At 34.4% G+C, this 26481-nt stretch overlaps 1 protein-coding gene across 2 annotated transcripts in view; it reads left to right on the top strand.

Annotated features, from left to right (window-relative positions):
* The window catches only part of myo10 (myosin X), a 95290-nt gene that overhangs the window by 23438 nt on the left and 45371 nt on the right, over nt 1-26481 (top strand). The window contains exons 3-9 of one of the 2 annotated variants that reach the window (XM_005171401.6): nt 2152-2310; nt 14155-14342; nt 19796-19933; nt 20272-20396; nt 21377-21390; nt 21482-21566; nt 24103-24206. In XM_005171401.6, the coding sequence (XP_005171458.2) occupies nt 2152-2310; nt 14155-14342; nt 19796-19933; nt 20272-20396; nt 21377-21390; nt 21482-21566; nt 24103-24206 (813 nt within the window). The remainder of the gene's footprint in view (nt 1-2151; nt 2311-14154; nt 14343-19795; nt 19934-20271; nt 20397-21376; nt 21391-21481; nt 21567-24102; nt 24207-26481) is intronic. The other variant, XM_073929123.1, reaches the window with a different exon arrangement.

The raw sequence follows: 26481 nt of genomic DNA, 5'->3' as shown, positions 1-26481 counted from the left end.
ACCTACCGAATCTTTATTGCTTTTCTTAGGCTAGTTTGAGTATTATTTTGTGTATTGGTGCACTGAAAAAATAATGATTCATTGGATTAAATAAATTTTTTAAGTAAGTGATTGCAAACTATTTAATTGGGCTGAATTTAAACAAACAAATGAATTCGAACATTACCTAATTTAATTTGTTTGTTTATCCTCTTAAGGCCTTAGGTGTTTTTTTTACATGTATTTTTATTTCTCTTTGCTATTTTGGCTTATTGGAACCTAATTAGAATAAAACCTAAGTATCATCAGAAGAATGATGTCCATATATGTTTACCCGTGGTCCTAATTGACATAAAACACTTTTTCCTGACTGTTTTTTATTGCATATAATACATATACATTTTTTTTAACATGTTTTTTCCCATTTTGCACAGTTAAAAATAGTGTTTGGGACATTTGATATGCTGCAAAACAGTTGCTACTGTAGATGACACTTTATGTCTGTAATAAAATATTAAACATTCAAAGTATTTTAAATAGCCACTTAAGAGCTAAAATGTGCTGTCCTCGTATGTGGCCATTAAGTCCTAGGAGGTTAAGGGTGCTTTCACACCTGTAGATCGCTTCGCTTGTTTTGAAACAGGGATTGAAATTGTTACAGTGTTTATTTTTATTCTTGGTGCGGTTCTCTTTCACACCGAAAAGTTTAAAAACAAGCCAAAATAGTTAAAACAAGTGCAAGTAACCTCTCCCCCGTTGATCAGAGTTTCAGGGTTTATTATTCAGAGTCCTACGGATTCCACTCAGCTGTCATGGGCATGGGACGATAACCGTTTTTGAGGTATACCACAGTTTGGAAAAGTCTAGGTTTTAAAACCGTCAACATTTTCTGCTATACCGTTCCTAAGGTATGTGCATGATTTTTTATGTACGTTTATTTGTTTATGTTTTTAGGAAAACAGTAACAAGTGAAGACAGCTAAAGTCAATAAGTAATTTAGCCTGACATGTTTATTCTTCCAAAATATTTTAAATGTTTCTCAAAATGAAATATATTGTGTTTAAAAGGAAATAAAGTTTTTGTTTTTAACCCAGACATTTAAAAAGAACATATTTTAGAGCAGTAATCATAATACCGTAAAACATGGAATTTTTATCCAGATTATCATACTGTCGATACTTACAGTATATCGTCCCATGCCTAGTCATACGTCAATTTTTTTTAATTTAAGATGATGAGAAATGATCATAAAAGATAGTTTTGCAAACCAAAAATAAAGTATTGAGCAATAAATAATAATTATGCAAATCTCAAAAAATGAGAAATAAAAAGGATTTTTTATAACAAAAATAAAGAACTGCAAATAAAAATCAAATAGCTCAATTTTTTTTTAAATATTTGCAATTTTTTTAAGATATAAATATTTTGCTTAATATTTTTTCCAGTATTGCCTTTTCAAAACCTCTCAAGTCAACTGCAACAATCGTTTTGATTTGCTTTTAATGCTGTACACATCCCATGCCGTACACACCCCAGTTTCAGTCATGCCATACATCCCCCCAGTTCCTGTGACTCCACCCCCTTGTCAAATCAGGATGATTTGAAATTGCTGGATAAGTTGGTAGTTCATTCTGCTGTGGCGACCCCAGATTAATAAAGGGACTAAGCTAAAAGGAAAATTGATGAATAAATAAATTTCAAATATGCTACTCTATCCAGCCTGACCAAACTGGTGCTCATCTGGTTTAGATTGTCTTCATGCTGGTCTGTCTGATTTAAACAGGTTGAATAGAGCCTAAAACCCTATTAATTGTGCCAACAGACCAGCCTGAGCAGGTTATGTGGCAGTTTTGTTTTGTTTTGTTTTTTTGCATAGAAAAGGATTACTTTGAAAGAAGAAGAAAAAAGTACAGAGTAACATGAGAGTCCTGGAACTAGTACAGCTAAGTGCCTGAGGAAACAGAAAAATGATACAATTTTAGCAATCATTATGCAAGCAAAAGGAAAATAAATGTTGCATTAATGTGCATTAATATACAATTAACACCTGGTTTACATCAACGCAAACATAAATATTTATCTCTCTTTGTACATTGTTCTCTTTCTGTTTCATTCATGGTCATAACACAAATGTTCAATACAAAAAATAAATATATTGTGTGTTTTGCTTAGGTGTACACCTACAAACAGAACGCAGTGAGCAGACAAAGGGTTTACCCAATGCACAGCAGCAGCATCACCAGCGTGGAGGACATGGCAGCCCTACAGGATCTGCATGACGGGGCCATTCTTCACAATCTGCACCTCCGCTACACACAGAAGGCCATATATGTGAGCAAACACACCGCAAAAATCACACACACACATTCAATATAGTGTTGTTTATTCATCACTGAGCATTTATTAATGAGTGTGTGCGCCCTAGTGTGAATGTTCAAACATGTAGTCGTCAAGGATACACGGTTGTCGTGCAGGTGGCTGGACCACTTTCAGTGCTTTTAATTTGTCAAGTAAAATTTATTTGCTTAATTACACAGCTCTCTCCCTTTGGCTCTTTCTTTATGTCGCTGCTTTGAGCTTTTCCTCACAACAGTGTGCTGTGTTCTTATTTGGGCCTGGTTCAACTGTGTTAGTGCTGTGTGTGTGTGTATTGTCGGGATGTGGTCTGTGCCAAAAGCAGTTAGTCTAGTTCCAGATTTCCAGACGGGCTGGAAGGAACAGAGTTAACATGCTACTGCTGACTCTCTGAAGTCTTTATTCCCACTGATCTGCATCAAGTCCAATTAATACATAATTAGGGATTGTTGGTTTGTGGACTAAATGAGACATTGATGTCTTTATTTAATAATCATGTTTGGGAGTAAAAAAAGATTAAAAAGTTTACACATGTCAAAGTCTAATCCCAAGGGAGATATTTAGTTTTAAACTTTTCAAGAACTACAATGAACAGAACTGCTCGTTTGGACTACAAATGTTTTTGTATGGGCTTAATGATGTGATAAAGCAGCCCAAATCCTGCCTTTGGAAATTTAAAGGGTTGGGGGGTGAGGTGGGATAAAACAACAATAATTTTACCACTCTGATATCTACTGCTATATCCATACTAGTGTTGTCATGATACTGGTATTCGGTAAAAAATTATACAGGGACGCTGGAGCATTTTAAAGCCACGAAGATCAGCTGGTCTGTTTATGAGCTGACGTATCTGACTTTTGAATCTGATAATCGCGGCTTTAAAATGCTCCAGTGTCCTTGTATCTGTAGTTACTCTCAGTAAACAGCGGTAAATTGGTAAACTAATCACCTTCACGGGTAATTACAGTCATTTCTGTTGAGCACGTGTACACAATGATAAATCAGCGCTGTCTAAGACCGTGCTCGAATGTTAGCGGGAAATAGAGGTTTTTAAACTTCAGGACCTATTGGTATCGAAATTCAGTATTGTGACAACACTAATCCATACAGTCTATGGATTATGAGCGATTCTCCTAACCAATTTTTTTTTCTCAATTTAAATAGATTGTGAAATATCTGATTTTCAGATTTTCAGATATGTGTGAGAACATGTATTTCATTGTTTAAACATTTTAATAATGATCATATTAGTTGATGAGTGCTGCCATGGTAAACTTTGATGACAGCGAATGCAGTTTTATACGTTGAGAGGCATCTTTTTTAAATGGTTTTCTAATGGCTGTGAGCATTTTGCATGCTGCTTCATACGTGTTGCATGCCTCACATTTTAAGTGTCTGCTGTGCCTCACGTTTCTGCCATAGCGCTCTGTGTGCCTGCAGTTGAAAAAAGTCAACTTTGAGTGGGAAAGCAAACTTCTTCAGTTCATTCTCCAATCAAATGAAAGCAGAGGCGAGTTTCCATTGAGGGGACAGCAGTGTTTGTGTTGTCAAAATGACTAAGGAGACTTTTAAAGATGGAGTAAAGACTTGTGGTCATTGTTTTAAGTTATCCGGTGCTGTATGACTTCACAAATCTTGAATATCACAATATTATTAATTAATACAATTATAACTAGCAGTATTTCCTCACGTGACACTCCTTGTCATAGATGTCATAATCATGCCCCTACTATAGCACGATTGGTTAACACAGTGCCAATCTCCACCATAGTTCAGATTTTTCAACTCGACCGATTCTTTCAAATCTCGCTTTAAGTGCGTCAAACACCCAAAACGCTCAATTCACATTGCCTCATTTGCACAAATAGCACCGTAAAATGTCTCATCGTGTCTTTGAATTGACTTAACATGTAAATCACTCACGCTTGACGCTTTAACTGCGTCTGGTGTGAACACACCATTAGTCTGCACTGTAGTGGAGAGTTTACAGCTGCTGGATTTACAACATGTAAACTCTCTTAAAATACATGCAAGTAAGTACTGAAACAGCATCTCTCTGTTTGCCAATCACAATGCACTGGGACAGCTAACTAATCATAACACATTTTTTTATTGGGAAAGCAGTCCTTCAGTCAAATTCGAGAACCAATCAAGCCTTTTTGTGCACGGCTGGGGAGAAAGGTTTTGTAAAGTAAATTATGTGGAAATGAATAGATTTTTTTAAACACCAAGCATGCAAGCATGTTTTAATACACCTCCAAAGTTAATCAAGACTTTGTAAAAGATCACAATAGAACCTTTTAAAATGATGAATTTCTAAACTTTGGTGATGTTTCTCTATTTAATGAAAGTAAATGAGGGCCTGGGCTGTCAAAGTTTACGCTGCACAAAAATACTGTAAAGTATTGCTGACTGTGGGATCAGTAATTCATCGTAAAAATCTGATTCACAAGAATGATTTGTTCACAAATCCAACATGACTGCGTCTCTCGTGAATCTGCCAAGAATAACTAGGCCAGATATCAAGAGTTTCAATGAAAAACGACTTAAATTTCAGCCTGTTCCTCACACAGAACTATCGGATGGCTTCATAAGACTTTATAACACATGGGACTATTTTTATGGAGCTTATGTGTCATTGTAGAGCTTGACATCACTGGAACTCATTCATTTTTATCGTAGCGCCTTTTTATAATTCTTCGATGTTTACTTTTTATGTACTGCATTAGAACAAATCAAACATTTAAAACCCAAATATTAGGATGATGGCACAATTTTTATTTTATGGTGAACCATTTATCAATTTTTAACATGTTCATTACACTGATTTTACAGTGTACATAATTTATATGACACACTTTTTGTCCCCTTACTGAGTTCTGTTATAATGTGTTAGTGGACAAAAAAGACTTATAACATGGTAATTGAGAATTCTTAATTAAAAATACTGCTGTTATTAGTTATAATCCATACATAAGAATCAGCAATAGTGCCATTTGTCTGTATAACTGTTGATGATGTAATGAACCAGAAAATAGGAGTAATAATATATAAATAATATTATATTCTTTCACATATAGAGTAATAGTTTAGTTTCTCTTTATAGTTGAGTTTTATGATGTAATGATGATACAGAACATATGAATAACAGTATGAAAAGCATGTATAAATACAGTAATAGTCTTAAATGTCCGTTCGATTGAGCAATATATGATGTAAAGATATCGCAGTTATTCCAGAAAACATGTCTCCCTGCTGTGTCACATGATGCTGTGTGATTGACTGAGTTTGAGTGAGTGTGAACCAGTCAGCTGAGTGTGGGTGTGACTGAAGGTATGTTATGGTTATCACAGTAACGTCAGAGTTACTCACTTATCCTGAGAAAAATACACACCTCCTGTTTCGACATGACTGAAAACTTTTCCCACACCTTATTAGGGGTTGAAAAAAAGACTGAAGAATTTCTTCATTCCAACCTTACGTCAGAACTGGAAAATAAATGTGTTTTAGGGCTTTTTTTAAAACATAAACATGTACACCCCATCTGAAAATATATTTTTAGCGATTTCTCAGTAAATATATGTAATATATTTTGAAGCATTTGAACAAAACAGATTCTTTAAACTGATATATTTAACTGATATAAATAAAATAATATGTTATTCACCAAACATCTTTAGAAATTGAAAGGTAATACATTGACATTCATGTGAAATAAAAAAAAATACTAACTACAAAGTTTCAACAAAATCTTACACCTTTAATTTCTCTTGAATTTTTCAGTTTTTTTTATTTTTTATTTAAAAATTTAATAATATTTATTAACAAATAAATTTGGGTGTACTAGTTTTTGGACTGTTATCGTAAGTTATTTTATTAGATAAGCTCCAGATTTGACTACAGTACTGACTAATCTAATGTATATGAACACATATAACATTATAAAGCATCCTATAGACGGGGCGCGGCAGTGGCGCAGTAGGTAGTGCTGTCGCCTCACAGCAATGGGGTTGCTGGGTCGCTGGTTCGGACCTCGGCTCAGTTGGCGTTCTGTGTGGAGTTTGCATGTTCTCCCTGCCTTCACGTGGGTTTCCTCCGGGTGCTCCCCCACAGTTCAAAGACAGGCGGTACAGGTGAATTGGGTAGGCTAAATTGTCCGTAGTGTAAGAGTGTGTGTGTGGATGTTTCCCAGAGATGGGTTGCGGCTGGAAGGGCATCCGCTGCGTAAAAACTTGCTGGATAAGTTGGCGGTTCATTCCGCAGTGGCGACCCTGGATTAATAAAGGGACTAAGCCGACAAGAAAATGAATGAATGAATCATATAGACGAATTACCATGTTTGTAAACATTCAAGATGCGCGCACAGCGAGATTGCAGAAAAAAACGGGAGCGCTTGCATTTACAGCGAGGGAATGACTTCCGATGTGGTATAGAGTTCGTTGTTGTCTTAGAAATAAGTTATATTGATTACATGCTTTACATGCTTTCAGCATATTATTACAGCTTGTCACCTAGTGATTAGCACAGTTATTCGGCAAAATTAACGTTAAAGTGAGCGGCGTTCATCTGACAGGTCCATTTGTGATAGCACCCTTCTATTGGATACTGGATAAGACGGCCAAGCATCCAGCCCGAAATACATTATCTCATTGAAGCTCCAAGTGTTTTTACAAGAGAGAAGTCCTACAAGTCTTTGGATGCCAACAGTTTTGTTCTGTGTGATCATGTGCAAGAAATAATGTTTCATGATTAACACAATCAAAACTTTGTAATGCTAAAAATCGAGATTCTGCCTAGAAATTTAATAACCATATAGAAATTTAGTTTAATTAACCATATTTAACTGTTTTTGCTGGAATCATTGCTGCAATCAAAAATGAGTAATGTGTATGATTCAGCATAGCGTGAACTTACCTGATTTGAGAACTGCAGTCAAGCATTTTTAATTAGGTCGTCACTTCATTCAGTTCCCTTTTAGCCAAAGGTTGGCATTAAAAGCAGTGTGGTGTACATTAAAAGTTAAGTTTTCAACTTTTGGACTTCGAATTTAGCATCCTACCGCACAACACGACATGTTTGCTTTTGCAATTGGTCTCTTTTTGCAACCAGGAGCTTGTGTGACGTCATGTGGGACGTAGGTTGGTAATTCCTCTATAGAAAATATTAATTTAAATGAGAGATTTGTGAGGGATTTACTCGAATATGTTGAGCAGTGTACATCATAATTCAGTCAAATCATAATTCACATGTTAACCGTATTCAGTAAAATACCGTGAAAAATCTACATTTAAATAAAACTATTGACCTATTACCTAAAAGCAGAATTTACGTTATGTCTCCAAAGCTTGTGAAAACAAAATATATAGCATATGTTAATGCTTTTAATTTATTGTAGCTTATTTATTAAGTATCTGTACTGTATATGACATTGGCCTGTTAGAACATTTCTGCAGAGGTTTGAATGTGTCAAAGATGTAAAAGTAGATTATTTATAAAAGTAGATTAGTTAACAAAAAAATAAAAAATAAATAAATAAATAAACAATATCCTAAATAATAATAATAATTATTATTATTAATAATGTTATTATTATTATTATTATTATTATTATTTTAATAATAATATTAATAGTAATAAATAATAATACTAAGATAAATATTTTTAATAATAATAAATATTAATAATAATAAATATTAATAATAATAATAATAATAATAATGAATTAATAATACTAAAAATAAATATAATAATAATAATAATTATTATTATTATTATTAAGTAGGATTTTTTTTTCATTTCTTAATAAATAGCCTACTGTAAATTACAACCATTGATGATTTCTATGATTTATATATGAGATTAGAATATGTATAATAATGTTTGTAAAGGAAACATTGGCCCTATATGTGTAGTTTACATATATTTCAATTAATATGGAAAACGAGTGCATGTTTTTACTAAAAGTAATATTGGATTTTTTTTTTTTTCAAACGATGGATCTGCAACAAAGCAGCTATGGTTTTGGGAAACACTCGTCACTGCATCATTCGAAGAATCGTACTATGTTAGTTCTTTCGAGAGTTACGTTGTTGTTTGGGAAACGCACCTCTGTTCTGCATGCAAATAAAATCTTCAGTCATCTTTTAAGGTACACATATATAAAATTGTGTATAAAACTATCTGTACCCGTCCGCATTACTAAATCTAACAAATTGATTGTCTAATTAGAGCAGCCGCCACAGTTCTGCTAAACTGATTGGCTAATTGGTGACATATGGGAGCAATCAGAACACATTAGGCTGTTATTTGTGTGTGGTGTGTGTGGTTTGTGTTTGGTGGTCTGCGAAAAAACTCGCCTATTTCGTCTTCAACTTGGGTCACATATTAAAAATTAATGCATAAAATCTGATTAAACTTATTAGACTCAGTGCAAATAAACTGAAACATTCTTCATGCCAATGAAAACATACAAGTCTTGATGAAAATAGCAGCGTCTGCTTGAGCATGAACATGTGTGTGTATGTGTGCGTGCGTGTATGTGTGTGTCGTTTTGTGGAATGTGTGTCTTGCTGAGATCCAATTCCACAGCATTTAAAGCACAAAGACGTCTCTCTCTCTCTCTTTCTCTCTCTCTCTCTCTCTCTCTCTATCTCTCTCTCACACACATACACTAACACACTAACTCTCTCTCTTTCTCTCTGATTATAAACAGCTGTGGACTTTTTTTTGCCTTGCATTTGGACAGAAAATGCAAGAGCAGCTTCCCACATCAAACACACACACACACTGGTGATCCAGAAAATGTCTTTTGCATGTGAGGTTTACCTCCCTTTCACATGATTGCTCTCTCTATTTCTCTCTCTTTTTCCCTGTAGTGTGAGCTTGTAGCAGGAAATAGTTCTGCTTCAGTTGTGCCGGATCATGTTTCAACTTTCACCCTACACACTCGGTTTAACATTGAGAGGTGTGTGTGTGTGTGTGTGTGTGAGTTTATTATACATCACTGTGCATAGCAGTCACTCTCAGCTGTCTCCCTAGAGTGCAGTCTTGTCTGTGCATGTAGAAGGACAGCATATAAAAAGCATGTTTTCTTGAAAAAACTGCATCTCTGCGTCTTGTTTTATGAGCACTTATCTTTAATGATATTAGTAGCAGCATTGGACTGGGCCCAACAGCAACAGAGCGATGACATTCGGTCCCAATGAAACCCCTCAGTGCAACTACACACATTTGCAGACACACCCAGGGGGAGGTTATGGGAAGGACGTGGCTGCTGTAGACCTTCGCTGCATTTCTGAGGTGGCACTTGTGGAGATTAAATGCTCTCGGTGGCATCTGGGGCAGTGTGTCACACTTTGATTGGCTGAATTGGATGTGGTATATATATATAATCATTCTGTGAAGTCATGTTATACCTTTATTTAAAGTGCATTAGGACTGATTCGATTCAGTTATGTGATGCATTGTGTGTAAACTTTACTAAAAAGAGAGATCCTAATCTTTTATTCAAAGCAGCTTCACAGGAATAGACAAGAATATTCCTCAGATATAAGATGTTGGTTCAGTTTAGTTCAATAACAGGGTGTCTGCGGGCTTTTAAAAAGACTTAAAATGTCTTTAATCTCAAAAACAAACTTTTAGGCCTTAAAAAGTCCTAAATTTACAAAAATATTGGGTTGTAAATCTTTTTTAACACGTCTTAATTTTTTTTATTTGTTTATGTATAGCTACACAATCTGGCCAACACTTAAACAATCACCAACAATCCATCTCAAATTTTATATTTATTTACTGTAATAGTATAATTATTTTTCTTAAAGGGCTGGTCCAGAGTGTATTTTTAAGGCTTGGTTGTGTTTATAAAATGCAAAGCAATGTGTGCTCATGCTTCATTTGTGAAAAAAAAACACCTTATTTAATCATATTTCTTACTTTATATCATATTTTCTAGTTCCTCCGAGAGATACAGCAGCACTGCTGAAGATTGTGGGTGTTAACACTGTTTTGACGGATAAATATGAATTTGTAGCTAAATTTTTAGCGGTGCCAAACAGCATTTCCCCTTGTTTCCATCCTTGCTACAACAAACCATTAACGCTAGAAACTGTGCATGTAATAGATCAATTTTAACAAATAAAAATACTTACAGGTTGTGGCTCACAATCCACAGCTTCTTCTATTATGGTTAGAGCTGCTCTTTCTCTGTTGAGTATATAGCTGAATTAAGCACAGAACTGGGAGAGATTGTGTAAGCTCTACTTTGTCAAATGCCAGAGCTATGTCTTTTTATATAGGTGTATGTGTGTGGTGAATGCCTATAACCTGAAGCGTTTGTGATCTCATGTATGTATGTTTTTTATCCCAACACGCGGAAAACATGCAAACTCCACACAGAAATGCCAACTGACCCAGCCGGGATTCGAAAAAAAAATCCTTAGCGTTTAGCCCTATACACGTCTAAAATTGAATTCATTGTGGTCTTAAAAATGTCTTAAAACTTTTTAAATTTAACTTTGTGTAATCTTCAAAAACCCATCTATTGACTGTTTGTGAGGAACAGTTTTAAAAGCTTCCACAATATTTTAAGCAAACTGTAAATTTCCTGTGGAGGTTTCTTGAGGATCTAACACTGTTAGTTGTGCTTTAAGAATATGATTAATTAAAAGGTGAGACTTGGCATTTTAGTTCCTCATATATAAAATGGAGATTAAAAGAAAATGATGCAACGATAATAGCAGTGCAGGTACATTTTGAGTAAAAAAAATAATCATTTTGAGCATTTATTAGCAGAAAGATTACAAAAGGTTAATGTAAAATATTTCATATTTATTTGAAAAAAAATTTCACCAATATTTAAGGTCAAATAAATAAACATCAAATAAATGCTCTAAAGGATAACTTTTAAAATGAAACTTAAAATTATATAAAAATGCATGTTTTTTAATCCAGAAAGCTGATAACTATAATAATAGTAATATAATACAGGGTGTCCACTGGGTCCTAAAATGCCTTATTTTTAAAAACTAAATGTTAGGCCTTAAAAAGACTTCAATTCACTAAAATATTGTGTTAAGTCTTAAATTAATTTTAACAGGTCTTAATATTCCAGTGTCCATCACCCATTAAATCTTTTAAAACCCAAAGTCCTTTTAACATAGTAGCCTGGTTTAACGTCCTCTCTGTTAAAAGCAAAAATACACTTTTAAGATTAGTAAACGTAGCAAGTAAAATAATTGGCGATACACAAACACCTCTAACTGATTTATTTATAGTAGCGACAAAAAGAAAAACCTCCACTATTTTGGAAGACTTTTCCCATCCTTTAAGTTACTTCTGTCTGGTGGACAGTACAAAATCCCTTTATCAAAAAATGGCTAAGTACAAGAAGACATTTATTCCTACTGCCATTGTTTTTTTTTTTAATAAATTTTTTTATATAAATATTTTATATATATTTTTGTATATATTTTAAATATTATTTTTAAAGTTTTGTCCAAATTATTCAAAAATTGACAGGTATTCATCAATGCATTGTTGAAGCCATTATAAATGTTAAACCACACAAAAACCTTTTAAGCTTTGCTACAGTACAGAGAGCCAAAAGTGTTAAATCTCTGCAGTGAGTTGAAATTAACTGGTAAAAGTCAAAAGCACAGAATAAAAGACAACAGCGTCCTTGTTTTTAAAATAGGCCACTTTTTAAAAAAGGACTACTAGAGAAGGGAATCCCGCCAGCCCGTTCAGAGCAAACTGGTTACACCTGTGCCTGAATGAGACAGTTTTCCCCTTCTGAGGGCCAAATACTGATTCTGAAATACTTTACTCTACTGTACCTCTGCTTCCATCTGATCTGAATTACAGCCTCACGTTAATGTCACTATAAAACCTACTGTGTAAATTCGTGTTGCTGATTTGACTGAATAAACCTCATGAATGAGAAACATGCAAAGCTCATTGAAAGTACTGTATACTTCTTCATGGATTCTGTGGGAGAAATGTGATTTTGACAGTAGTTGTGTTGACACGTTAAACAGCAACAGATGATCCAGCCGTAATCAGTTTTTCATATTTCTCAGTGATACAGTGGTTAGCACTGTCGCCTCACAGAAAGGACGCTTGTTCGAGTCTCCGCGGTGTCAGTCAGCTATTCTGTGTGCAGTTTGCATGTTCTCCTTGTGTTCTTGTGGGTTTCCTCCAGGTTCTATGGTTTCCCCCACAGTCCAAAGACATGCAGTATAGGTGAATTGAATAAACTAAATTGGTCATAGTGTATGTGTGTGAATGAGTGTGAATGGATGATTGTCAGTACTGGGTTGCAGCTAGAAGGGCATCCCCTGTGTGAAAACATATGCTGGATAAGTTGGCGGTTCATTCTGCTGTGGCAACCGTTGATGAATAAAGAGACTACAGTAAGTTGAAGGAAAAGGAAATTATAGTTTTCAATTATAACCTGTTTTATCAAACGTTTTGTCCAGCGTGCCTTAAAGCAAAAACTCCTTAAGTTAGTCTCAAAGTAATATTTTTACTTTAAGCCAGCAGTTTACATGTCACATGACCACATGAAAAAAAATGTATGTGCTTTTAGTTTTTTTGTATTTCTAATGAGAGTTTTATTCCTATCTTCCTTGACATGTATAGCCATAATGAAAGCAGAAGCAGATAGTTTACCTCATTATTGCAAATAAAAGAACTAGCGGTAGCATAGCCTAATATTATATGCAATTACAATGTATTTATGTATGTACAACTTTACTTGGATTTTGATTTTAAGCTGGACTGAAGTAATTCAGTTCATTCGTCTTCTATAAAAGCTATATTTGGCATTTAAGTCTATGTATTTCTTTTTCTTCGGACAGAATATATGTCAAAATTATAAGTTGAGAGTAATTTATACTGTACATTTACATGTAAAAATTATTACAGTATTTTTTTTTTACCTTGATCAAAAGCAAAATTTTACCTTAATATGAGGTTAAAAAAATTGTTCTAAAGTAAAAAAATATATATATTTATAGAATTTTCTTCTACAATGAGCATTTTTCTTAGGCTCTTATGTTTATGTTCAATTATTTTATTTTAAAAGTAATGAAAATAACCTATTCGTTGCCATAAAAGGGAAATGACTGAATCAAGACATAAGAGCCTGATTAAAAATGCTAATAATAAAAAAAAACTGAAAAACATCTGAATTCTTCATTTATTAAACCACATGTAATTTTTTCTTGACCACAATAAATATTTTGGATTTAAAAAAAAATATTTCAAGTTTGAACTAAAATTTAATTATACTTTGAGAATAAACAAAAATAGCTTTAACAAATTACAGTTTTAAAAAAAAAAAAGGTTCAAAGTGTTATAATTTCTTTCAGTGTAGATTGTAAACAACATGGCTGGAAGAATTTAAATTGTTTGTGAATTTTCAAGTTCCTTTAGAATGTTGAAAATGTACTGTAGTAAATACTGTTAGTATTGCAAATATTACAATAACTCATATTTTATATGTACATACACACGATATGCATATTAATTAAATGTATAGTAGTATAGCATCAAATTTAATCACTATTCATAGATATATGTACAATCACACACACAATATAATGACATGTCCTAAACTATCCTTAACATTTGACCGTTTAGATGCCAATTTGCACTTATTTGCTATTCAAATCCAAGCATCTCAACTCTTACAATCTATTTGCATCAGTGGTTTGAAAAGTTGGCCTGCAGCAGAAACCAAAACACACGTGCAAATGATTCCCATAGATAAAGTGTAACTTTAAATGTACTTATCTGTCTCTCCATTCTCTGTGTTTGCAGACGTACATCGGCTCTATTTTAGTAGCAGTAAACCCGTATGAGAGTCTGTCAGGGCTGTATGACGGCGCGGCTGTAGAGCGATACAGCCGACATCACCTGGGCGAAATCCCTCCTCACATCTACGCCATAGCGAACGAGTGCTACAGATCCCTGTGGAAGCGCTCTAACAACCAGTGTGTGCTCATCAGGTATGTTTTTGTACTGTGCCACACATCATTAAGCCAAAAGAAACATTAAATTATTATTTGTACTGCCCCTCATGTCATTCCAAGAAGACACCATCTTTAGGTCTTCAGAACAAATATGAACATAATTTTTTTTTTTATTTGATAATATTAATTAATTACATTTCATGGTTTTAGTGCAGATTAACCTGTGTGTGTACATTTTTGGTAGTAAGACCTCTTTACCTAAACATCAAACAATAGCAATGCATCCAAAATTGCATATTTTTTTACTATATATTATGTGGAAAATAGTTTACGAACCGAGTAGTGTGTTCTAATTCATAGTATCCGTAGTGCATTCCCTAGATTCTGCAGTGCAGGTTCAATAGACACTATAAAATTCCATGAGGCCACATGAGAGAATTTATGAATGAAAGTAAAGCGGACAACTGATATGGGTAGGTCATGTGATAATGACAACATGATGGATATAGTTTGTCCAAATTCCATTCACACTCACATTCATACCATATAGAACATCCTTTTCTAATGGTTGTGAAGTAAATTCAAATTTAAAACGTAGTTCCTTAGTGGTATGTGATTTTGAATGCAGCTAAGGTTTAAAGCATTTGCTTAAAGATGCTTGCTTGATGTGTGACAACCAATGAGGTTCATTGTTGCATGCCACATGGCATATTTCAGATTCCGCGTTTGAGCTTCTGTTTATGTTCACTAATCTGTGTTTATGTTTCAATTATTAAGACCAAACATGCAAACTAACTAACTAACTGACTGACTGACTGACTGACTGACTGACTGACTAACTAACTAACTAACTAACTAACTGACTAACTAACTAACCAAACAACTCTTTAGCTAACTAACCAACTCTTAAACCAACTCTTTAACTAACTAACTAACTAACTAACCAGTTTACTCTTTGTCTAACTTACTAACTAAGGCTTTAACTAATGCTTTAACTAACTCTTTAATATAACTCTTTAACTCTTTATTTAACCAACTAACTAACTTACTAACTAACTAACTAACTTAACAACTCTTTAGCTAACTAACCAACTCTTAAACCAACTCTTTAACTAACTAACTAACTAACTAACTAACTAACTAACTAACTAACTAACTAACTAACTAACCAATTTACTCTTTATCTAACTTACTAACTAAGGCTTTAACTAATGATTTAACTAACTCTTTAATTAACTATTTAACTCTTTATTTACCCAACTAACTAACTAACTAACTAACTAACTAACCAAACAACTCTTTAGCTAACTAACCAACTCTTAAACCAACTCTTTAACTAACTAACTAACTAACTAGTTTACACTTTATCTAACTTACTAACTAAGGCTTTAACTAATGCTTTAACTAACTCTTTAATTAACTCTTTAACTCTTTATTTAACCAACTAACTAACTAACTAACTAACTAACTGTTTAGCTTACTAACTCTTTAGCTAACTAACCAACTCTTTAACTCTTTAGTTAAGTAACTCTTTAACTAACTCTTTAACTCTTTATCTAAGCAACTAACTCTTTAACTGACTAACTTTTTTACCCAACTAACTCTTTAATTAACACTTACTAAAAAAACTAACTCTTTAAATATTTAACTAACTACATATTTAATTAACCCATAGTACAAGAATCTTAACACCAAATAACATGGTACTAAGGTTTCAAGCTGACACCGTAAAAATAGCAAAATTAGTCCATATTCTCTGTATACTAAAACCAGCTTCAAATTTCAGCAATTCTTCTGCAGAAATATGACCACATATGCTTTCACATTTACAACTCTCCTGACCTACAGCATGTCCTGTGTCAGAAATGGGGTTTTACGTTCCCCTGCGTTCTCATTTGCAATGAATTTTCAGGCAGTCTGAGCTGAAATCTTCATGCCGTGACCTTCACCCTCAGCTCTGACCTCTTAGTAAGGTGTGAGTTCAAACTCACGGCTGTCTGACAGCCCTCATTACGCTGGCATGCAGAGGGTAAAGGTTGCAGACGGCTGTGTTTGTTCTCCATGCTGCAGATCTCTCATCAGCATTAGCAAGAGTCGACGTACAGAAAACAAAGCTGGCAGAATACCTGACCACTGCAGCCAAACCTCAACTAAGAAAAGCCCTGAGCATGTACAGACTCAGCAAACATGTGGACAGACTGACTCTTATTGCACTGAAATCCAGGTAGAAAATCAAGTTGTGCCTCTTAAACACATGCAGTAACCATGCAGAGTTGGGGAATGCTTGGCTTTGCCCTTTTTGCAAACCACAACAAAAGCATTTCAATGGAAATGTAATACCCACAAACTCCCCGACCTACCGGATGAAACCACAGGGAGCGCAAACAAGTCTTGCCTTATGAAAAGGGTAACCTGGTAGAACACAAACAAAAAAACTTTAAATGAATTCAATCTGTGCAGATATAAAACACTTTTGCATTTATTAACAGCATGTTTTTGTGACGGTACTTTCTTTTTGTATTTTTAAATTTGTAGTTTTTTAGTTTGCATCCCATTACACAAGGCAAATTTTCCCCCCTCTGTTTATCTGTTGTTCTATACAATAATTAGTATAATAGAGTATTATAGTGTATCTGGAAGGTATTCATAGCACTTCACTTTTTCCACATTTTTAGGTTACAGCCTTATTCTAAAATGGATTAAATTAATTTATTTCTTCAAAATTCTACACACAATACCCCATAATGATAATGTGAAAAAAAGAGTTTTTGAAATTGTTGCAAATTTATTAAAAATAAAAAACCTGAAAAATCACATCTGCATAAGTATTTACAGCCTTTGCTCAATACATTGTTGATTATGTCAACCCTGGGACCTTCTATAGACAGGTTGATGCTTTTTTAAATCATGTTCAATCAACACAGTTTAACACAGGTGAACTCCAATTAAGCTGCTGAAACATCTCAAGAATGATCAGTAAAAACAGAGTGAACCTGAGCTCGATTTAGAGCTTCACGGCAAAGGCTGTGAATACTGATGTACACGTGATTTTTCAGGTTTTTTTATTTTTAATACATTTGCAACGATTAAAAAAAAATTACATTGTCATTTTGGGGTATTGTGTGTAGAATATTGAGGAAATAAGTTAATTTAATTCAATTTAGAATAAGACTATAACATAAAAAATGTGGAAAAAGTGAAGCGCTATAGTACTTTCCAGATGCACTGTATACAAGTATTATTTTTTGGTATCTGTAAATTATCGGAGTATTTAAAGATTACGCCAGTAAATTCCAAAACAAAATATTGTACTTTTTAATCCATTTATTTTCATAAAGGCTGGCACCTTCTCTGAATCATTTGATTTATGAAAGAAATCAAATCACTCTGAATAATTAGTTGGTTAATTGGACAGATTCAATTGTAACAACTCACTGATTCAAACAACCTGGTCAGAACAAGCATCTGATTAATAATTTACTGAATTTACACACGTACATGTAAAATATGTGCACTGTAAAAAGTGCTTAGTTACTTTATTTCAAAAGTGAGTTTACCTGTTAAGTTGACTCAACTTAATTTTTATAATTAAGCACATAGTTCATTAAATTGTATGCTACTTGTTCACACACCTTTGTTAAAGTAAAGTCAATGAATTGCTTTAAAAGTAGAGTTAACTATTTTTGGGAGTGTTTTGAGTGTATGTTGAATTTTTTAGTTGGATGTTGTTGATAAAATGTCTGGATATGTAAAAAACTATCAAAGTTGCATAGTGCTTTGAACATATGCAACTTGTGTAAATATGTTCTTTGGAAGAGCACATCAGCCTTTACCGCATGTACATATTTTCTGTGTTTATGTAAGCATTGCAGATTATGTCTTTAAATAATAGTAGGCAGTTTCTGTCTGCCTACAAATCTGTCGTGTGAACATTTTTTGATGCATTAGGTCTTAAAGGGATAGTTCATTTAAAAATGAAACGCTTTCTGCTATAATTTACTCACCATTGACCCATTTGATTTTATTTTTTTTTCAACACAAAAGAAGATATTTTGAAGAATGTTGGATGAGTAATTGCTGGCAGTATTTTCATTTATGGATGAACTATCCCTTTAATACAGGGGTCTGGAACGTTTTTTCAGCAAATAGCCATTTCAGATTTTTTTATCAAATGCATTTTTTTAAAGAGCCATATGGGGTGTGTGTATATAACAAAACCTTTCTTTATTTATAAGCAAAACCTTTATTTATGTCCATGCACAACTCAAAATCAAAGAAATATGAAGCATCAAAATGTATGAAGACAGAACATTTTACAGATTGTCTTTCTTTTTGCCATTGCCACTCATGAATGTTTGAATTTACATGTGTGAGGTTACCATAGATATGTAAATTACCATAGAAATGTAAATCACCATAGGAATGTAAGAAATATTCTTGCCCTTTATTCTTTTCGCGATTCAAGTAAAACCACAGCACCACATATGTCCATTGGTTGAAACATCCTTTAATTGTAAATCGAGTTCTTATTCATTTTGCTGTAGAAAATACAATACAAAGGGAAGTGTAATTGTATTTTCAATAGGAAACTGATTTCTAGTAAAAGTTATACTTTTTAAATTTTTGAAATATTATTGAAGAAAGGGCTGGAGAGCCACATATTTTTGGTCAAAAAGCCACATGTGGCTCCCGAGCCATCAGTTTCCTACCCCTGCCTTTAATATATCAAACAAGAAATTAATTTGAATGGAAAGATTCATCATGATACATCGAGAGTCGTTTTGTAATTAATTGTCTTAATCGTAATTGAATATAATTGTGGGATTAGTTAGAGATAAGATTTACACTTTTCCAAATCATAATTTAGCTGCAGAATCAACCTAAAGCATGAAACGTATCTAGTTTTTCAAGCTTTAAATGTCAATATCACCATTAAAATAATATATTTTTTGCATTATTTCTCTCTCGTGGTTCAATTGTGAAAATGTATGCATATTTAATGTTTTTAAAATTTGTAAAAATATAAAAAGATTTCAAACTGTAAAATTTAGGTCCAGTTCAAAATAGCTGCTGTCTATATTTGTATATTTTTAAATGTGCTTGATTTCTGTAATGGCAAACAAAGTCATTACCCAAGTGTTCAGTGTCACATGAGCCTTCAGAAATCATTATAATATGCCAAGTTTGAAACTAATTTCCAACCCCAAACTTTTGAACAGCAGTGTGTGTGTGTGTGTGTTATTCAAATATTTATTTATGCTTTAACAATATGTTGACTCTGCATTGTGCAGCTAAAGCTTCTTGAGTCTTGAAACACTTCTAAAACGAGAGCTTGAATGTTACTGCCCTCTGCTGGCCGCATCAGCTCATTACAACTCTGCTGATGAGCGTCTGTCAGCACTCAGGTCTTCTGTTTTTCTCTGTGTGTGTATGTATGTGTGTGTGTGTGTGTGTGTGTGTGTGTGCGTGTGTGTGTGTGTGTGTTTCAGTGGTGAGAGTGGAGCAGGTAAAACTGAGAGCACTAAGATGATTCTGCGCTTTCTGTCTGCAATGAGCCAACAAAGTGCAGCGCTTTCAACTTCGAAAACAGCATCGTCACATGTAGAGGAGGCGATTCTAGAGAGCAGGTACATACGCATGATACATAATTCAATTCAGTTCATCTGTATTTCTATAGCATTTACAATGTAGATTGTGTAACTATCTCAGTCCAGATTTCAGTGTTGAAGTTCAGTTTAGTTCAGGTCAGTGTGGTTTAATTTTCACTGCTGTCCAAACACTGAAGAGCAAATCCATTGATGCACAGCTCTACAAGTCCCAAACCAAGCAAGCCAGTGGCGAGGAACAAACCTCACCAAATGGTGAAAGTGAAGGGAAAAAAAACTCAAGAGAAACTAGGCTCAATTTTACAAATGATTTGCTGTACACACATTACATTTATGTGTCTTTCTCCCTGTGTCTGTAGTCCAATAATGGAGGCGTTCGGAAATGCCAAAACTGTTCATAACAACAACTCGAGCCGCTTTGGGAAGTTTATCCAGCTTCATTTCAGCCAACATGGAAACATCCAGGGAGGAAGAATCACGGACTGTATCCTCTGTTTATGCGTTGTTGTGTATGTTTTTACTTCATTGCTGTTCTTAAGTATAATTTTTCTGTATCTGTGATTTAATCTGACTTTTGAAAGTTTACATTAGTACATTTCAAAACAAAACATTGTACTAATTAACAGATTTTACACATAATGAATATAAAATGTGTGCACTGTAAAAAGCGTTTAGCTACTTTATTTAAAAATTGAGCACATGCGTTGCCTTAAAAGTCGCAAATTAGTCGGCGCCAAATAGCATAGTGGTTAAGTGCGCCGACATATAGCACCATCATATAGCACCATGGTGCTCACCGCGACCTGAGTTCCATTCCCGGCTTGAGGTTCTTTGCAGTCCCTTCCCGTCTCTCTGCTCACAATACTTTTCTGTCTGTAACATCTACTGTCCTATCCCAAATAAAGGGGGAAAAAGAAAATAATAAAGAAAAACTTTGCTTAAAAGAAATTAAGTAAATCTATTTTAACTTGGAACAGTTGACTCAACTTAATTTTTACATTTATGCAGTTCATTTAATTGTGTGCAAACTAATGACTTAAAAAAGGATGATTTAATTTGACTTTTACAGTATTGTTTGGAGTGTATGTTGCATGTTTTTCAAGGGTGTAAAACACACATTTACACACATTGTGAATTCTGAATTTTTAATATGGATATTAGTGTATGACAAGTTGGGGTAATAAACTGTAGTTTTTTTCTGTAAGTGAATTTTAATTTTAACTCTTGGTACATTAAAAATCCAGTGCTTTTGTATTTTAATCAGAAATGGAGAGAAACCGATAATGAGTAAATAATAATTTAATCTGTCATTTTATTTGTACTTTTACTAAAGTGCTTGATTTGTTTACTACTGCTAATGTGAATCCACTACTGTTTATCTCTGTTGCTTTATTTATCAACCCGTGTTCTAATATGTCAATTTTCTGTCTGCATTTGCCTTGACTTTTTATTTTCAATACACAGACCTTTTAGAAAAGGTGAGTTTCTCTTAAATGCATGGATCTTCAGCATGTGTATCATGAATCGTGTTTTTATATGACTCTAATTGTCTGTTTGCGTTTCTATCAGAATCGTGTCGTGCGTCAAAATCCCGGTGAAAGAAATTATCACATATTCTATGCTCTGCTGGCAGGAACCAGCGCAGAGCAGAAGGGTGAGTCTAGATTTTCCGCTATATTCTGTTTAAGACATTTTAACTGATTTATTGGAGACTGAAGTTGCCATTAAAGTATTTAAAAAGCTTTACTTCCTCTAAGGGTGCAGTAGATTACCTTTTAATGCGATGCAACAAAAAAATTTTGTTCACACCAGAAATTACATGATGAAGAGACGACTCAAAATCAACCAATCAGAAGAGTCTGTGGTTTTAACAATCATTGTTTAGTGATGTGCTTTTGAATTTCAGATTATTTTTGTTATTGTTTGCGCTGCTATTTTGTTCAACATGAAATCAGATCTGCTTTTTCAGACAGTGCTTTTTCTATTGTAAAAAGCATCATGTAATTTAGATAAACTCTTATAAAACTAAAATTATCCCAGCATGTTGTTTCATATCTTGCTTTTCACAGTTTCCTCCAAAAAATTGTCAAAACTTTGCCAAAAATTGCCAAACTTTCATGTTTTTTTCCTTTGTGTGTTATTATTATTATTCAAATCTCTTGCAAACTGAACTAAATAAAAATAAAATATATCAGAGCGGCACGGTGGCTCAGTGGTTAGCACTGTCGCCTCACAGCAAGCAGGTTACTGTTTCAAGTCCGGGCTGGACCAGTAGGCATTTCTGTGTGGAGTAAGCATGTTCTCCCCGTGCTGGCATGAGTCTACCCCACAGTCCATAGACATGCACTGCAAGTGAATTGTGCGGTGAAAGCGAGTGCGTGCGGTGAATGTGATGTCACCACGTTGTTTGCAAATGTTCGCTTTTGGGTGTGATGACATGCTTTTTGCTGGCAGAGGACAGAAAATTTTTGGAGACTTCACAAATTCACGCAGCCCCGGGTTTTATTTCAGTTGAATATGAATCACTTTGAAGAGATTTTGGTACGCCTGTACAGACGTCTTTATGATCCGTCCATATGTGATTATCGGGATAACCAGATGACCAATAATTCTTGGCTAGAAATTGCAAGTTTTTGTAAAAAAAAGTTTAGAATACTTGAGGGATAAGTTTGTTAAAGTCAAAAAGAGAGGCTGTGACAAAAGTGGAGACCCAGGTGGTTGTAACACACAGTTACAGAAAGTGTTTTTCCACCATTTATAGGATTTACACTGATGCATGTATTGCAATTTTGAATTTAAAACAATTTAATAGTCACAAAACTAAAATGAATTAACAAATTATTTCTTTGATAACTGGAAAGGAATTTTCAAACCTATTGGTTTACAATATACTGATGTCCTGTATGTCTGGGCTTTATTAGTGACAATGGTCAGGAATGTTGGACCATTATCGCCTTTTTAGCATATACATGTAATTAGAGGACACAAACTAGACAAACAGTAATGTGTGTTGTGGAGTGGGCTAAAACTAAAAACTTTTTTTTTGCTTTTATTCTTGCCATAATAATATACATGTATATTTCTAGAGTAACCCATGTTCTGTTATCATTCATATTTTAATAAACTATAAAATGTAGAAATGTTTGAGATATGAACAAAATCAAGTGATGCATCAAAGTTTGATTTTTTTTAAAAATTGAATGGTTAGAAAAATATTTATAATCAGGAAAAAAAATAATTAGTTTGATTTTATGTATTTGGTGCTTTGGCTCTCTGACTAATATCTATCAATCAAAAACTAAACTAAGATAAACTAAAAATAATTTGTTTAAAAAAATCTTTAATGATAGTAATGATATGACGTAGTTTTGGAAATTTCCTCTTGCTCTGTTTGTCCATCTGATTTTAGGGTCAATTTCTTTTGACCGCCCCTCTCATTTAAAAAAAAAAAAATCACAACGGTGATTACATCAAGTATAAAAGCCTCGTTTGTTTCCCATGGTGCACATGCAGTCAGCAGAGGTCCGCGTCGCGGCACCAGGCGAAAGTTTAAATCAGCCCTAAGTGTGTATGGGTGTTTTCTAGTTCAGGCTTGCGGCTGGAAGGCCATCTGCTGGGTAAAACATATGCTGGAATAGTTGGTGGTTCATTCAGCTGTGGTGACCCCTGACAAATCAGGCACTAAGCCGAAGGAAAAAGAATGAATAAATTAATTAATTAATTAATAAAATAATTCATAATTTACCGTAGCTTCACCCCCTGACGTTGACAGGATGATTTTTTCCCCCTCATTTTATATTCTTTACTGAAAGCAGTCAGACATTTGCTGAACCATTTGAGTCTTTTTACCTCAGTTTCTTTCATTTCAACAAAATACGTTTTTCTGTTTTTAATTCACACTTCCTTCCAAAGTGATCAGAAGTCATATAAAGCATAACATTTTGCATGCATTTTACAGAAGTCTATTTGACACCGGTTACAAAAATCAGATTACAGACTTCATAATGAGCCACACACTGTTGTTATTCACGGTTTTCCCACTGAAGTCACATAAAACAGACTTGATCTGCTGCTGATGTCACTGATGACAGATCAGATGAAGAAGGCAGAAGGTCGCCGTATCAGAATGAATCAGTGACTATCAGTTTGTTTAAGGTCAGTGTTTATCTGTCTCTCTCGTTTTCTCACAGAGTCCTTCTCCCTCTCCGCTCCGGAGGGTTTTCATTATCTGGGTCAGTCAGGATGTGTGAAGGACAAAGCCATTAATGACACTGAGACGTTTCAGGAAGTGCTGGTGAGACAGTCATAACACGACAACACATCACCCACCGTCTGATTGCTGTACAGTAGATCAACACACACGCACACACAGAGAGAGGTTTGTTTTTGTGAAATGTCAGGACGTTGCATTAGAGTTATGGTTTATAAAAATGTTCAAACTGTATCGCACCAACAGTGTAAAAAATGCAGGATTCCACACAATTTCTTCATGTTGTCCCAACACAAATCAATTAAGTTAACTTAATAGTTTTTTCTAAATTTAAGTGGGTTTAACATTTCAGTTGTCTCAAAAAGAACAACTGTGTTGTTTCAACTCATTTTAAAAAAGTAGTTTGAACAAGCAGCAAAGGTCATTTTTAAGTGAACCCTGCCCCGTACAGGAAACCTTGAGCATTTTTACTTTCTCAAGAAATGTAAATATTTTATTATTTATACGCCTTCTGAAAACTGGGAACATGGGGCAATGTCCTAAAAAGTGACTTCTCCTTGTAATACCAATGTCATACCCATGCAAATTTGCATCCCTACTTGTCACAAACACACACACTTCACTACTGTTTAAGTACACATTTTGATGTTTTGTAAATTTGCATTTTGTTGATATACTTATGAATTGTTTTAGTAATGGCAACAATAATGAATTAATTAATATGTATGTATGTTTAATGTATTAAATGTTTTCTCCCTGGGGGCTGCACAGTGGCGCAGTGGGTAGCACGATCACCTCACAGCAAGAAGGTTGATGATTCGAGCCTCGGCTGGGTCAGTTAGCGTTTCTGTGTGGAGTTTGCATGTTCTCCCCTTGTTCCCGTGGGTTACCTCCGGTTGCTCCGGTTTTCCCCACTGTCCAAAGACATGGGATATAGGTGAATCGGGTACGCTAAATTGTCCGTAGTGTATGAGTGAGAATGAGAGTGTATGGATGTTTCCCAGTTCTGGGTTGCAACTGGAAGGGCATCCACTATGTAAAACATATGCTGAATAAGTTGCCGGTTCCTTCCGCTGTGGCGACCCCAGATTAAAAAAAAGACTAAGCCGAAAAGAAAATGACTGACTGACTGTATTCACCCTTTTCCTACACTTCTTGATGCTTTGCTTGCATTATGGCAAATATTTCCATTATATTGTAAACTATTTATGAATTTTAACTCTCCTCGTTGATGAAACCACCAGATATTTAAAGAAAACTTATTAGAATTAGCTAATTGATTTCAAGGAATTATCAATAATATTATAAACTTAAAATTTGTGTTTCCACAGTAGTATTACAGATGTATTATGTGATAATGACAGCTTTATAAAATATAAATGTTAGGAGGAATATTCAATTATTCATTCATTTTCTTTTCGGCGTAGTCCCTTTATTAATCTGGGGTGGCCACAGAGGAATGAACCGCCAACTAATCCAGCAAATGTTTTACACAGCGGATCACCTAATGAAGACCGTGTCGGACGTAACGTTGTGACATTCACATTAAAGATTTTTAGTTTTTTGATCGAGCACCTGCCTTCAAGATTTTCTAGATGTGCGCACATTTCTCTTTTTTGCAAGATTTACACAGCGGATGCCCTTCCAGCCGCAACCCATCACTGGGAAACACACATACACCCTGCAAGCACTCACATACACTATGTTCAGTTCACTTATACCACATGTCTTTGGACTGTGGGGGAAACCAGAGCACCTGAAGGAAATCCATGCCAACACGGGGAGAACATACAAACTCTATACAGAAATGCCAACTGACTTAGCCGGGGCTCGAACCAACGACCTTCTTGCTGTGAGGCGATTGTGCTGCCCACTGCGCCATCGTGCTGCCCTAGGAGGAATATATCAAACCTTATAGGTACATGACAGTCGGTACATGACAAGCAAACTGCAAAGTGTAATCTCTTGGTTTTGAACATATAGAGTAATAGTATAATACAGATATGTAAACAATATCAAACGTCATTTATACATTTTGTAAAAGTCTACCCCTGCGCTCCTTTTTGAGCAATTGCTAATCTGTTTCATACTATATCAAAGGCCTACCCTGTTGATATAAGCTTTAATACACAGTAAACTACTGGAAAGAGGGAATATTGACTCCTCAGAGGGATCTTTTCATCCATTTAAACAGTCTGTGTTTGTACTCTTATTTACATGTTTATTTGTAATCTAGCTTTATTTTTTTCTCTCTCTCTTTTTCTGAGAATGTTTGTTTTTCATTTATTAATTTTATTTTATTTTGAGGGAATAGTGGAAAAATAAATTAAAACTGAGACAGTCTGTATTTTTTCTTATT

This window comes from Danio rerio, chromosome 2 (genome assembly GCF_049306965.1).
Source record: "Danio rerio strain Tuebingen ecotype United States chromosome 2, GRCz12tu, whole genome shotgun sequence".
NCBI classification, from domain to species: Eukaryota; Metazoa; Chordata; class Actinopteri; order Cypriniformes; family Danionidae; genus Danio; species Danio rerio.
Note: the sequence above shows the minus strand (reverse complement) of the source record. Positions and strands in the feature narration are given on the sequence as shown.